The 14,447-nt window shown below is 39.1% G+C and overlaps 1 protein-coding gene across 3 annotated transcripts in view; it reads right to left on the bottom strand.

Annotated features, from left to right (window-relative positions):
• LOC119653695 (voltage-dependent calcium channel type A subunit alpha-1) overlaps window positions 1-14,447 on the bottom strand; it is a 399,598-nt gene that overhangs the window by 61,194 nt on the left and 323,957 nt on the right. For all 3 annotated transcript variants that reach the window (XM_038058565.1, XM_038058567.1, XM_038058568.1), the window contains 2 exons: window positions 4,969-5,177; window positions 3,887-3,934 (listed from right to left, as the gene is read on the bottom strand). In XM_038058565.1, coding sequence (XP_037914493.1) covers window positions 3,887-3,934; window positions 4,969-5,177 — 257 coding nt within the window. The remainder of the gene's footprint in view (window positions 1-3,886; window positions 3,935-4,968; window positions 5,178-14,447) is intronic.

Here is a 14,447-nt window from a genome sequence, read left to right on the forward strand (position 1 = left end):
TTCCCTTGACCTGTTTAGTCAACCACGGCGGGGACTGTGGGGACTCCGAGATTCGAGACAAAGTGTCTGCAACAATCACGTATTGGATATCAGAAGTAAACTGGCTGATATAACTCAAGTGCTGAAGTTGGTGAGGGGAGGCTTTGTCGGGCTCTTACTTAAACGCGAAAGTAAGGGGCTTGTGGTCCGCGAACACGGCGAACGGCCTGCCCTCAACGGAGAAACGGAAGTATTTTATAGCAAGGTAGGCGGCGAGTAGCTCACGATCATAGGCGCTGTAGTTGCGTGGAGCTAGGTTGAGCTGTTTTGAAACGAAGCTGAATGGCTCCTAGATTTAATTCACCCATTGGTGAAGAGAAGCAGCTACCGCTGTATCTGAGGCATAGACGAAAACAGCTACGGGTGCATCTGGTTGAGGAAATGCCAGTAGTTTGGCATCAACAATCTGCTATTTGACTATCTCAAACGCATAGACGGCCTCAGCAGACCACGCAACCTCGGGAGGAGTCTTGGACTTGAAACGACGATAGAAGTTTAACATGCTCGAGAACCTTCGTAGGACCTTCACTGTGATTGGCAAAGCTCAAAATCACCTCAATCGTGTCTGGGTCAGGTTGGATATCTTCATATCTTCTGGGGTTATTAAGTAGCCATTAAATTTTACCTGCTTCTGGAGGAATCTGCAATTTTCAATAATTAGGACAAGTGCGGCCTCAAGGAGACGTTGAAAAGTGCACCCGAGATGTTCCAATTGCTCAGATTCTGAAGAGGAAGCTACCAAAACATCATCCCGATAAACGAAACAAAAGTACAAGTTTCATAAAATAGAGTGGATGAACCTCTGGAAAGTGTGCACAGCGTTGCATAAGCTGAAAGTCATCCTGGTGAACTCGAAAAATCCGAAAGGTGTGCAGGTAGCCATCTTCGGAATGTCTTCGGGAGCTATAGGGATTTAGTGGTACGCTGTGACTAGATCCAAGGTCGTAAAAACACGACAATTCGTTAGAAAGCCCGCAAAATCATGGTTGGAAATTAGTGGAATGGGATAACGTTTTGGAACTGTCTGAGCATTCAGACGCCTATAATCTCCACATGTTCGCCATTCACCGTTTGACTTAGGGGCCAAATGAAGTGGAGAGGACCAACAGCTATTGGAAGGTCGCCAGATAACAGCAAGTTTCTAAGGTGAAATTGAACGCACTTTTGAGAAGATTGGAGACCTGCTACTGTTGACGTGATGTTGCATATCGTGCTTAACTAACTGAGAGAAACAACTTTCCGTATAATGTTACAATATTTTCTGAGGAGTGCGCGAATGCGGTGGTCGGCAACGTCCTAAAAAATAATAGAAAGAGTGTTATCTTTGCAGGTAGGAATTTTCCCCGACGTCTGTAATGAGGTTGTGGGGTCTATCAAGGCCTTGTTCAGCAGGTCTACCAACAGCCCATGGCGACACAGGAGGTCTGCGTCTAATATGGGGATGCTAATGTCCGCCAGAACGAAACGTCACGAAAACGTTCGGCGTAGTCGAAGACTCACGCCCACCTGCCTATAGCCATAGGTGCGGATGGGGGGAAGGGTCCTAGTTTTTGCGGGATTAAAGTGCTCGGACCGCCGGTGTCGACCAGGAAGCAACGTCTGCTTAGGGGATTGAAGATGTTGGGCAACGTGGTGGCCAGAGGTAATGCGTCTGTCGGAAATTAGGACCCAGTCATACCCCGAGGCCCTCTGTCGAGAGTGGATTTCGCGGTTTGGTGTGTCCTCCTCCTCCCAGTGTCCTCCCTAGCAAAAACAGTATCTAGGTTTTTATCTGTACTTTCTTGTTTGGGTCTTAAAAACTCAGTTTCCTTGTGGTGTTCGTTGGTTTCGTGAAACGCAAATTATTTTCACCCTTACATTGTTTTGACGCGGACTCTCAAGAACAATCCACCACAATCTTTCCTTTTTAGGCTGCCTCATGTATCCTTTCCTGAATTTACAATATCTATGATAAATTAACAGCACATCGTTCTCATCATTTATTTCGCAACTTCTCCCAATTTTTCTGGGATTCATAGATCCTTAGGATCTTATGCAAGCTCTAAATATAGCTGGTCCCAAATGTGAAAGTTGTGCGTAAAAGGAGTCCCCAGGAAGACCCGGGTTTCCAAGTCTGGTTAACACGATATGCAGCGTGTGTCTCGAATGCTTTACAGGGGTTAGTTTGCCACTTTTCGGATTTTGGGATTATAGTCAACCTGCAAGTGCATTCTGGCCACTTCCCAGTAGTGGCTCATATTATCCAAGATGCATCTTTTGTAATGGAGGCCAATTCTGACTTCCTTTTAAGTTATAAGACTTACCTCGGTGAAAGTCCGGAATACTTCAGGTTTCTTTCAATATATGGCTAATATTCGAACAATCGCTTGCAAATGGGTACTTTGAAGGAGTTACACTTAGATGCGGACTCACCAAAATTTACTAATTTGTTGAAATATGGTATAGTTCTGTTTTCGTATGCCTCGTCACATAGTAAGCTGTTGCATTGAGTTAAATTTTCAAAGGAAAAAAGGGTACCAACTCGGTAAAGGTTTAATTTTCAAGCTGATCTCTCGAAGTGCTTCGTTTTTTTAACTCCAATGAACTCGGGGCTGTTACTCCTCTTTTCCGCCTTTGAAAAGTTATGGCGCCTCAAAATGATTGATTGTCTCCTAATCGCCGTATTCGTTATATGCCTTTAAGTGACTTCGATATGAGGAAAGGTCTAAACGGCCTTAACGGCTTGACTATTATTTCTACCGATGAGATATTTTGGGGAATCAATTTTCCCACAAGGAATGTTGTAGAGTCCCGAAAAATTGATAGTGTTACAAATTGGGAATGTTCCTGCTTCTCCGTAATATCCAACCAAATTCTTGCAATGATGAGGATGACAGGGAAGACCAAAGAATATCTGGATCTCACTATAAACAGAGTTTCGCATACAGTTGTATATTTAAACCACTTTGAAAATATCTTGTAAATTTTAAACCAATTTTCTTGCTCTGGATGTTAATTTGATTAGTTGTAAAGGTAGCATGCATTAGCAATGATTTACTATTATGGTAAATTTCTAGATGTTTCAGGGAGGATCAGAGTAAATAAGTAATATTTTACCGCTAATAATCAAAGTGCAAGATAATAGTTGATTCATATCATATGCCCAGTATGGAAACAATCTAGTATATAGGTTAAATCAGCTCTAGTTGAAAATCATTGGAATCTGAAACTTTGATAATCTTCTGTGTTTTTCTCGTAAATTTGATCTACAAAATTTAGTGTGCCGAATAATGTTGACTAACATACTCCAAAGATTTTTTATATTTATTAGTAATAGCGGCAGTTGAAGCACCTTTTTCAAAAAAAGAAAAACACACCAAAGCTCGCCAGTTTTGGTCTTGAATATTCATTTGTCAAATCACAAAATTGCAGCAAGTAAAAACCGTTCTCAAAATTCAAGGAAAATCCAAGTTCAAATAAATCATTCTATATTCGATTAATAAGAAACGAAAATTAAAGGAAAAACAGACGCTCCACATTCCCACAAATTGAAGACTTTGCACAAAAACCGGAAATTTAAACATGAATGATATTTAGTTAAGTTAGGTATATAAGAAAATTAGCAATAAAAGGAAACGAAACAACTAAGTTTGAAGCATTTGAAAGAAACAAACAATCAAACAAACGTCCAAACAAACAGGAAACACAAAAGATAAAACTCGCATAGTATTATTTGCATATTTGGTAAGACAATCCGACAAAGTAAAAGATAAATGAAGAGTCAAGTACAGTATGCTTCATACAAATCGATAAATATTATGTAAAAAATATAAATTACTATTTGAAATTAAAAATAAAAAAAATGTACCGGTTGTGTGGCAGAAGGACTATTTTTCGATTCGTCATCTTTTTTACCCTGTGCAATTGGAATATGTGTGTTTACAGGATAACGCCCCGACCACGCGTTTGTTCAACGCCATGTTTTTTGATATTGTGGCGTATTTTTTTGCGCAACACGTAACATATTATTTTGTTATGTTTTTTTAGTTGCAAGCATAGAGTGAAAAAAAAGAATATGAAATGATTAAGTTGAGTATTAATTAGTTCTGAACAAGATAATCTAAAAATTGTTCGGATATTTGGGCAAAATTGTTTTTGTTAATTATCGGTAACTTTGGAATATACTTTGCTATTGTGCATTGCTGATATCCTTACATGTAATATGCTACCTTTAACTAGTAAACCTAGGAAACCTAGTTATTTCAATATGTGTATATCGCTCAAAGGAATATTTTAAAGTTGAGTACTTAAATAACTGATATACGAGTACGATTCACCAATTGTTAACAATGCGGTCTGATCCTATGTTTAATTTTTTTTAAAAGTATAGAAGAATGTCTCAATTTACATAAAACATAAATCAGTTGCAAAATTAGATCAACTAAAAGTATCTAGTCAATTTTGAGAGGCATAGGGAAGGGGGAACTTAATAGTAAACGAATTTTTTAACATCAACACATATCATTGCCCATTAAATTAACTGATACGGTTAGGGTCCAAAAACATCTATACGATTATTTTACTTTCGTTAACAACTCTATCTTAACAGGGGATTGGGGGCAGCTACACATTTAATTTTAATTTTATGAATCCTCCAAAATACGTGTAATATGGAATTTCATTTAGTTCTATACGTAAAATTTATATTTTTTCATTTTTCTAATATTCTAAAAATTTATTTATGTATACGTCATTTTCGATTTTATTAGAGAAAAGATACATAAACAAATTTTTCAATCTATTTTATTGAAGCGGATTTTTTCTTTTTTTTTCAGTAAACAATATTGTATCTTTTTAAATATTTATAATTAAATTTATGTCATCATAAATTAAAATTAGATTTATCTGTCAAATAAGAAATGTAGGAATAATTAAAATATGCATACGTACCGGCAATCCAGATTCAATCTGTCCAAAGCGGGTATTACGCCAGGATTCCAATATCAGAATACCAGCGTAAATTTTTCCCACTGTTAGTTTTCCTCGGTTCAGTTGGTCGTTGCGTGGTACTAGCAAATCTAACATTTTCTTTGCTTGCAATGGCCATATATGCTGTATTGTTTCGCGTAGCTCTTCGTCCGCTTGATCCATTTCTTCCGCTATAATGTATGTGATTCGATTAATTTGTAAAAGCCAATCTATATTTCTAGTCTAATTTTATTAATTTGGGTACAGCCTAATGGTAATTTTTGTTTGTATTGATTGTGGAATATTTTTTCGGAATGTACATGGACCTCTAGGATATCCTGCGCACATCTGACGGTGATTTGTAAGGTCTAGTGAACCAATGGTTATATTACATGAGAAAGAGTTCGGTTTTCGTATCCTTTTATTTATTCTAAGGGTGGAAGTTGGGATTTTTTGCATGTGACCACTGAAGTCAAAACTAGCCAAAAAGCCCTATGCCAGCTAGCTCAAATGACCAGGGAGATTATATGTGATTTTGCTCAGTAAATTTTATGACTCTGTATATGATAGGATTAAGGTGAACCTTGATTTAGCAAGAGCGAAAGTGGGGAAAATTCGAAATTTTTTATTCCTTGATATTCTTATCTTTCTGCATTTGAATCACAAATCTTTCAATTTACGCGTCGAATTTGCAACAGAATAACTTAAAACCGAACTCTTGGTACATGGAAAATCTAGTGGTGATTTATACTTATCCAATGAATATTATCTAGTCAACATAGTTACTATTGGGGTGTGGATTAATTTCAAATGGTTTTAGGATGGTGCAAAGCTATCATCGCATTACTTTTGCTTGTATTATTAGTTTGGCCGCTACTGTCTTTTACATTTAGAATATCCTAAACTTCGTGGCAGCAATATAAAATATCTAGAAAGCTTGATTCTTTCACTACTACTCTTTCATTACTATTTGAAGGAGCAGGAAAAGTCAACATATTTTTGGAGGCTTATGATGGTAACAAAGGCGCGGAAGGAGACAATTAAGGAGGAGCTCATCGATTTTGAAAACCAGTAAGAGGTATAGGCCAGAGGTGCTCCTTGGGGACGTTAAACATTGAGGCGTAGGGAAGCAGTGGAGAAAATGATCCCAGTGCAAATATTTAAAAAAACGGTGGACGCCTTTAAGATTCTATTAGATTGAGTAAAACATGGTTGTGTTTTTTTTGCAACAGATGGTGTAGGAATAACTTTGGCACTACTAGGGTCCTTCGTATATATGTTTGCCATATGTCGTTTGTCAGCTGACGGTTTGAGTTTCATTCTTCAGAAAAAATTGACCGATTTGGTTGAGTTTTTCAGAATTTGAAACAAGGTAAAAATGGAAGACCAAATTTTCTTTAAGAATTGAGGGATTCTAAGTCCGCAATTAATGGCGGACCGGACCAAGACCAAGCTGTGCATTTTTGCCATATTTTCCGTAAAAGGAAGAATTCCAGTGAAGCCTGTCAAAAATTTTGTAAAGCTTTCGGTGATGATGGTCAAAAAACGTGTGTCAAAACCGGTTCTAGAAAGTCTGCTCTTTGAATTTTGATATTAAATATGCTCCTCGGTCAGAACAATCCTTCGAAATTGATGACTCTCATTACACGACGGGAAACACGGCAGAAACATGAAAGGTTAGTCAAAGAAGTGTTCACCTAAGAAGCTTGGACACTTAAAAAAGTTCGATATTTCAATTCTTCCTGAACTGAAAGAAATTCCTTTGAGGGCGTGTACTAATATCTATGACATGCTGCTGAAACGTCAGGACACGGCCCTTTGTTGGAAAAGACTGAGAATGTGCCATGCAAACGGTCTTAGTTCCGACGCAAAAATCCACCTGAAGCGACTTCAAAGGAAAATTATGCTTCAGTGCGGTGGGGTTGGAAGGATTTGGTGTTTTTGAGCTCCTACAAAGGAACTGATACACTCTGAATGCTATTTTCGGCAGTTGGATAGTTGGATCGGCAATCCAGAAATGCTCATAGCTCGTTGTCAATAAAGAAGTTGTATTCCATCACTACAATATGGGGTCACATACATCTTTGGTGACCTGTCAAGAATTATTAAAGTTTGGATGGAATGTGCGGGCGTTTGCCCCGTCAGATACTTGTTTTGTTCTTTTAAAACTTACTGAATGAAGTAACAGTCGTAAATTAGCACCTTATTCGGCCAATAAAGAAAAGTCTTTTTACGAGGGGAAAATTATGACACTTATCGAGAGATTGCAGCAGGTTATCGAACAAAACCGAAAATATATCATTCATTGACATTTGCTATTTATAGAAATTAATGACTCTAAAAAATTTGCAAAAAAACCCAACGATTTTTTACTAAACCCGATATGTATTAAGTGAAGCGAGGAGAAAGGGGAGCCAAACCGTCGGTAATGCCATGAATACAGTCGGAAAAGAGACTAAGAAAAGCAGAGGACCGTCTAGATCGCTAGAAAATGTCTTAGAAACATTCGCCGCTACCGTGAAAAATTAGCTTAAACCTCGGTAGCTGGTAACAGTGATCAAAATCCAATACCAGTGAGATATTCATACTAAGAATGAGGTCAAGATTGAAAACTTTCGCACCTAAGTAAAAACAAAAATGGAGTAGAATCTACATTTAGAGCGACGACCTAGAAGAGGTGACATAAAAGTTTCTATTGCCTCAGTAATCATGTCAGATCCATCTGGAAAACCTATTGTCAGTTTCAAGTGGCATACAGATCTGGAGTTACATGCTCCTTCGAGCCACACGTTGGAGCAGTTTAAGGAGGTGCTAAACAGCCTGGTCCCGAATATAAGTGGACGGAAACCAAAAGTCAACGCCGCTAACCTTAATGTTTGTGCCATAGAATGGGGAAATTTGCTGCTGAATACAAGATGATATTGTATTTTGGAGACTTTTGTGTATCTGGACAGTATATACATTATAAAAATAGCGGGGAAAGAGAGTCCAGTTCGGTTATAGACTTGACTATTATTAGACTTTCGTTAACACTCTATATACTTTGGAACGTCCGTGGAGGGAAAACTCATAGCGATCATTTTCTATCTAAGGAACAACCCTAGGTATAGTTTGACTGTATCTTCAAAAGTGACCGCACCAAAACAGCCTACCGCAGGACGCACTCTTATGGGCACTTCTTCATAGTGAAGTGCATCTCATGTCAGCATACTAGATAGCACAAGTAGTACCTGTAGTAGACTGATGAGGAAGTGAAAGAGTGTAGGTCCGAGAAAGCTAGTAGAAACTTTAAATTAGCTATATAGCGAAGCATGAGTGATTGTTTTGGATGCTTCCGTGGAGAGTCGATATTAATCCATTGGTAGGAGTCCACTTGGTTGCGATGGCATTATATTTTCTAATATTTATCTGGAGAGTTTTTAGGACTAGGTGCAGGCACTGCTATATGAGGAAGTCATTCCCCAATAAAGAGAGGAGAACTGTTAAAAATTCCGAATAGTATGTACGACTGTAAACTGGTCTGCCTCAGTATTATACGCAGTAAAGCCTATTAGCTGACTCTTAACAAAATCGAACATATTAGGGCAGTTTTTTCAGATGTGCTTTATGACTGGCACATTTCTTACATTATAGGCTATTACTGGTGCATGTGGGAAACCTCAAGGCGAGCTATTTTCGTGTAAACCCAGACGCCTCTTAGACACTATGGAGAAAACGCCAGGACAATTAATCTATAAGATATTGTTCAGCGTTGAGGTGTCGATACGTGTAGTTGCCATAGGTAAAATCTGGATACTTTCCCCATAACAGTTTCATTGGAGGTATACGAGTACATCTATAAGAAAATCTATTCTCACGTATGCAGGCATCAACCTCCCATGATGAAACGTGAAACAGCTAACGATGCATTTAGATTTGATACCATTGGCACGTGAAAGCGCGGCAAATCATATATGATATAGGACGACAGTCAAGCATTATGGGCATTAAGTACCGACACCATATCAAGCCACTTGCTGTAGAGTTGGCACTAGTTGCTGCTAAAACTTGGCAGATTAAACGAAAGATACTTGATAAGGAAAATCGCTGGTAATATGCCATGGGTCTAGCTCCACAATAAGCAAGCATTTGCAAGCAGCCCATCCACTGTCAAGTCTATTTTTAAATGAGAAGGTGCTAGGGTTCATGCATCCGAATGGAGAAGTCTGAATTCCTGCTGGTAATTAAAAGTCTCAGTGAAAGAATTCAAGACCCCTGAAAGTCAAACAGTAAGGAGGGGCGACAATTGCATTGCGGGCTACGCCATACAGAGGAATCCACTCTCTCAAAGAGGCAAAAAGTGGGACGTCGCAAAGGCACTTGGTGCAGAAGAGTAGAGGGGTACTGTGGGTGTCTCCGGAAGGCGTGGGGGGGGAGTTGAAGTGCGCTTCCGGTAACCACGAGAGGTGTCGCGTAGGTGTGGTTGACGTACTTTACATTATCAAGGGGTAAATGGTAATCATATACATATACAAAGAAGCAGAATATAAAAACTCCTGGTGTGGCTTTTAGCGGGGCACTGCTGCTTAAACTATCACATAGAGAAAATTGGGGTGATAGTCTCGGTTACATATAGTCATTGTGAGGAAAAGGAGGAGACGTTCTTGCTCTCTATAGGCAGATGGTCGGGCCCTATTCTCCGACTTTTAGCATTATAAGGTGGCACCTTGCCATGTTGACTATGCCCAGTAACCTGGTCACTTATCAGAAGCTATTTGAAAGAAAGGGAGTTCAGTTGTAACACGGCTGGAGAATATAAGGAATGTTTTGTATCTTGCATATTAGAGAGGACCATTGAGTGCCGGTCTCGTTGTTGTGGAATATGATGTTCTTAGAAATCCAGTTATTAAACAGGTCAGGTGGGTTGCATTAACATATTGCAGGGAGCGTAATTGTAACACACCTGGAGGTTATCAATATTTCAAAGGTGTAGCTAGAAAAAATGCACTAGAACTCGTGAAGCGTAAAGTGGAAGAGGAGCTCATTGCAACAGGTCGAAGTTAGATGAATAGATATGGGTAAGGTGCCCAATTATCACTTGAGAACCAGTAACCTTCCTTCTAAAGCATCAAGTACCAGTATAAAACTGCCATAATATCAAATATATGCAAATTCGTGTAGATTTGCAGGCTGCCGACTTATGATTTACAGGAATACCGTATGAAAGTCGCAGTGTGCTGTCAGAAGCGTCTAAAATCATGTGATGCATGCCACTGTAGAAAGGATGCTGTGAAGGGTTTGGCTTTAGTTCGTAGAAATCTCACGCATCTATAACATATGGGCCAGTATATTTTTAAGAATGTCCCCTCCTAAAAAAGGCAGAAGGAAAACTGGTCCAAAATAGGAGAAAATTACCCAGAATACATAAACAAAATTGGAGGCAGGAAAAGGAGATGAAACTGACAGTGCATTGGCATTGGTGGCGAATTACTTAGCCACCATGGAAGCTAACGCTGTAAGTAATTTTGGGAGAGGAGCTTTTATGAACGTCAATCCAGAGAACTCCTATCTCAATAATAATCCGCGCTTTCAAGTTTGGGAGACAAGTGACAAACAGACCAAACAGAAAAGGAAGAAATGTAAAGTCAGATATCGACTTTCATACCACTGTCAAGGAAAATAATTGGGCAAGTATTAGGGAAATTCACAGAAATGACGCAAATATACTTCCTTCAGGGTTCAAGGGCGCAAAAACTGACGAGTGGAGAAAAAAAATAAAGGAATTCTTGGGTATAATGCAGTACGCTAAAGTAAAAAATTTCTTCAGACTAAAGGAAGCAGGGGAGTCAAAGAAAGTGGCAAAAGTTATGGGAATGACAAAGCCTCTAGAATTTTTTATTTGTTAATTTATTGACGCTTTCGCTTGTCTGAGCACAGGTAAACTCAACAGATACTGCCTCGGCTCATCTTTCACGCGATAGCAGATATTGATGGTGATATTGGGTATGAATTATATCCATCGAAAAGCGGTTTAAGACCTTAGTCAGTCTGAGTAGAAAAGAACGATGCTCTATCCTCAAGTGATCAATTTCTCTTAAGAGGCAAAGCTTCAAGAAGAAGCGCACAGATAGAGGATCAAAAATGCAGGCATTAAATTACGATCGATAAAAGGAGCATACGATTTAAAGTGATCATGATGGAGGGAATGGGCAACATTACTTAATATTGCCGGGAAAGTCGAATCCTATCCGGAGTTGAAGGGCTCTCGAAAAAATGGCAGTCGAATCAAATGTTCTAAAAAGGGAGTTTAATGATAGGGCGGGAAAATTTGTTTAATTTGCAGCAAGATGAAAGAGGCCTTACGACAGTAAGCTGAAGTTAGAGCTAAAAGACATTCCCGTGCAATTCAAAGGCATTGCCGAAATCAAGACGAAGAAGGGCACCGTCTGAGAAGAGTGTATCGACATGACTATAATTTGGCAGGCATTTTGACAGGTACTCCACGACAGGTATTCGATGCAATACATACACTTTCCGAGAGAGAGACTCAGTTTCAATAGTTGGTCTGAAAAAGAATCAGTGAGGACTAAAACCAAGGTAAAGATCGAATAATGGTTATGCCACGGAAGGCACTTGACGGTGGAAGCCTATGAAAGAACTTGAGGGGATACATTTATGAAAGTGTAGTCAGTACAAATCTGGAAGGTATCGTTTGAGAGGGCGTACGACGTTATTATGCCGAAGTGATGCTTGTTATTCGCCTATTGTGACATGTGAAAGATGGCGTTTTCGAAGCATTTTAACTTGCGAGTTATTCGCAAGAAAGCCAAGGAAAACAAAGCTCAGGAATTAAATGTTACTTCTAACCGAACCCGAGGTCCTAAATGTGTTCAATTACGCCAACTGCGGGTTTGTTAAAAGCTAATTGGCTACAATTTGATATAGTGATCGCAAGATACTCTGGATACGATACGGTAAGAGAAACTGAAGAGTCCTCCATAATGCCGGAGTTTGGTGTTGCGTTCTCCCTTGTGAAATTTAACCTAGCGTGAGGAGACTAAAGATTAGACAGACACATGAGACTACAGATGACTTGGCTGTCAGTAACGTGAAGATTACCAGTGCTATAGAAATTTGAATGGAGATTTTTGAGTTTGAGGGGTCGAGACGAGTCGAGGGGGGGGGGGGGGACGGCATTCCTCAACGGGTTGACTGGAACTCAGAAAGGTTGAGTTTTGAAGACGCTCTGAAAATTTGTTTAATCTCCTAATAAATCAAAATAATATATATGCGATGGTAGCACCGTATATACGTTGTTTCTAAATTGGTCCTTCTTTCTGTCACTATGTATCGATTAATTACGGCCTGTCCGAAGAGCTTTTCAATATCTGACATAGAAAATTGATCTATTCGTGGATTATTTCAAAAGATGTGGTGTCTATCTTTCAAGATGAAATTTATTTACTTTTCTTTCAATCAGGTGGGAAAGAGTATGAGCTCCTGATGGGAATGGTTCGAAACCATTATTTATGCTTTCCATTTTACAATAAAAATATAGTTTTCACCAAAAAACCTTTTAAATTAATACACACACCCATTTTTTGATATTTTTGAATTTTCATTTCCATAGATTTTCACTAAAATTTAAAAGGAAATCTTGATGACCTTTGACCGCCTGCAAATTTTTAAGTCCCTTCTGAAGGAATAGGTAGGCGAAAAATTCAACAATGTCGCCATCTATTGCAAGTAAAGCTTAAATGCGGGAAATACTGTCCCGCAACGTCATTTAAAATTTATTGACGCAATTTGCTGTCTTTTCCACTCAACGATGGATTATGCTGAAATAAAGTCATCTGGTTTGCGTGCTTTAGCTAAGCGATACCGAGTTTCGGGCAATATCAACCAATTCTATTTTTTCATCGAATATTATTGGAAGAATATTTTAGAATTTAGGAGTGCCCTTAATGAGTATAATATGCATTTGCTTGCAAAAGGCAAATATTTTTGCGTTATAAGAAAAATGTGCAATATTAAGTGCTTTATAAAAGTTTAACCCAACCAGGCAAACGTGTATAAAACTTTGCATAGAAGTAAAACTTAAATCTGAGTTTCTTCATAGTGACAAGGGTTCACATATTTGAGTTTGAATCTGAATCAAAAAATATATTTGGTTTTTTATTTCCTGTCCACGTATACTGTAGACGAGAAGAACTCAACTAAAAAAGAAAGTATCTTCTCTATTTGACACTTAAAAATCTGTAATTTTTCCCTCAGTTGCCACACCGGATTTAACGTAATATTAGTACAAGTGTCAAGCATTTAGGCTCGGACAATCCTACTTTCTTAAAAATAAATATAAAGGGGTTCTGGTGGTGATGGTCGATGGTAAGTTAATGGGAGGATCCGTCGAAAACTTCCCGCAACAGCAAGCGTACATGCAGAATGGCGTACTTCTACATGATTTGAACCAGACTGTGAAAGAGTCTCAGGACATCGAGGGAAACCGTGAGGGATTTGGGTACAATAACTGATTACGGGAACCACAATCACCCTCTCGAGATGCCAAATTTTTTTCATTTCCGGAACCAGTGGCTCATAGTTCACCTTCTTCTCCACAGATTTCCATTCAATGTTGCTGTTATAGGGGATAGCAATATCAATCATCTACGCAGAGCGACCAGTCTTGTCAACTAACAGCACGTCAGGTTTGTTGTGTGGTATTTGGCGACCAGTTACAACTTGCCTGTACCAATAAATGCTGTAAGCAGAACTATCAAGTATTATCTGCGACTCATATCGGTAAACCGGACACGTTTGCATGATCAGCCCATGCTTGCGCCATTAGAATGTAGCCAGAAATGAGATGGTCCAAAGTCTCTAATGCCAAACCCCACATACTGCACTGGTCTTTTTCCCCCGTTCTTTCATTATGAGCTTTTTATAAGCTCGGGTGGAGACCACGCCGTCTTGGCTGGCATATATAAATCCCTCCGTTTGAGCAAAGAACTCTTCAAAGATCGTTCCTTCAAGTTAAGTGGATTCGGCCCTCCTGACATCAGCCTTACAAATGTCGGGTATCGAACATATCCAGTACGCCTATTTTATTCTTCCACGAGAGTTTCAATTTCAATATCAGCTTCTCACGTCGTAGGAATTCGGACGGCCGAGAATCCGTCAGATTACCAACTTGAACGTTGGTTTCTTAGGAAATTCCTAGGTACTTGTAGAAGTCTGTCACGGCTATAGATTGGATGTGGAGATCAACAGTGCTATGTCCGGCATGCGACTGGTTTGCGGATAGCTTGAATTCGTCATTTGTCTAAACCAAATCCCATCCGAATATCACGACTAAACATGTATATTATCCCCAACATAATTCTAAGGTGGTTATCAGTTTCAATTTGATGTCATCTAAGTACATGAAGTGCCGTATTTGAATGGAAGGCCATGCCCTCTAGGGTTATTCAGTAGCCATGAAAAAG

The sequence above is a fragment of the Hermetia illucens genome, chromosome 4 (assembly GCF_905115235.1).
Source record: "Hermetia illucens chromosome 4, iHerIll2.2.curated.20191125, whole genome shotgun sequence".
NCBI classification, from domain to species: Eukaryota; Metazoa; Arthropoda; class Insecta; order Diptera; family Stratiomyidae; genus Hermetia; species Hermetia illucens.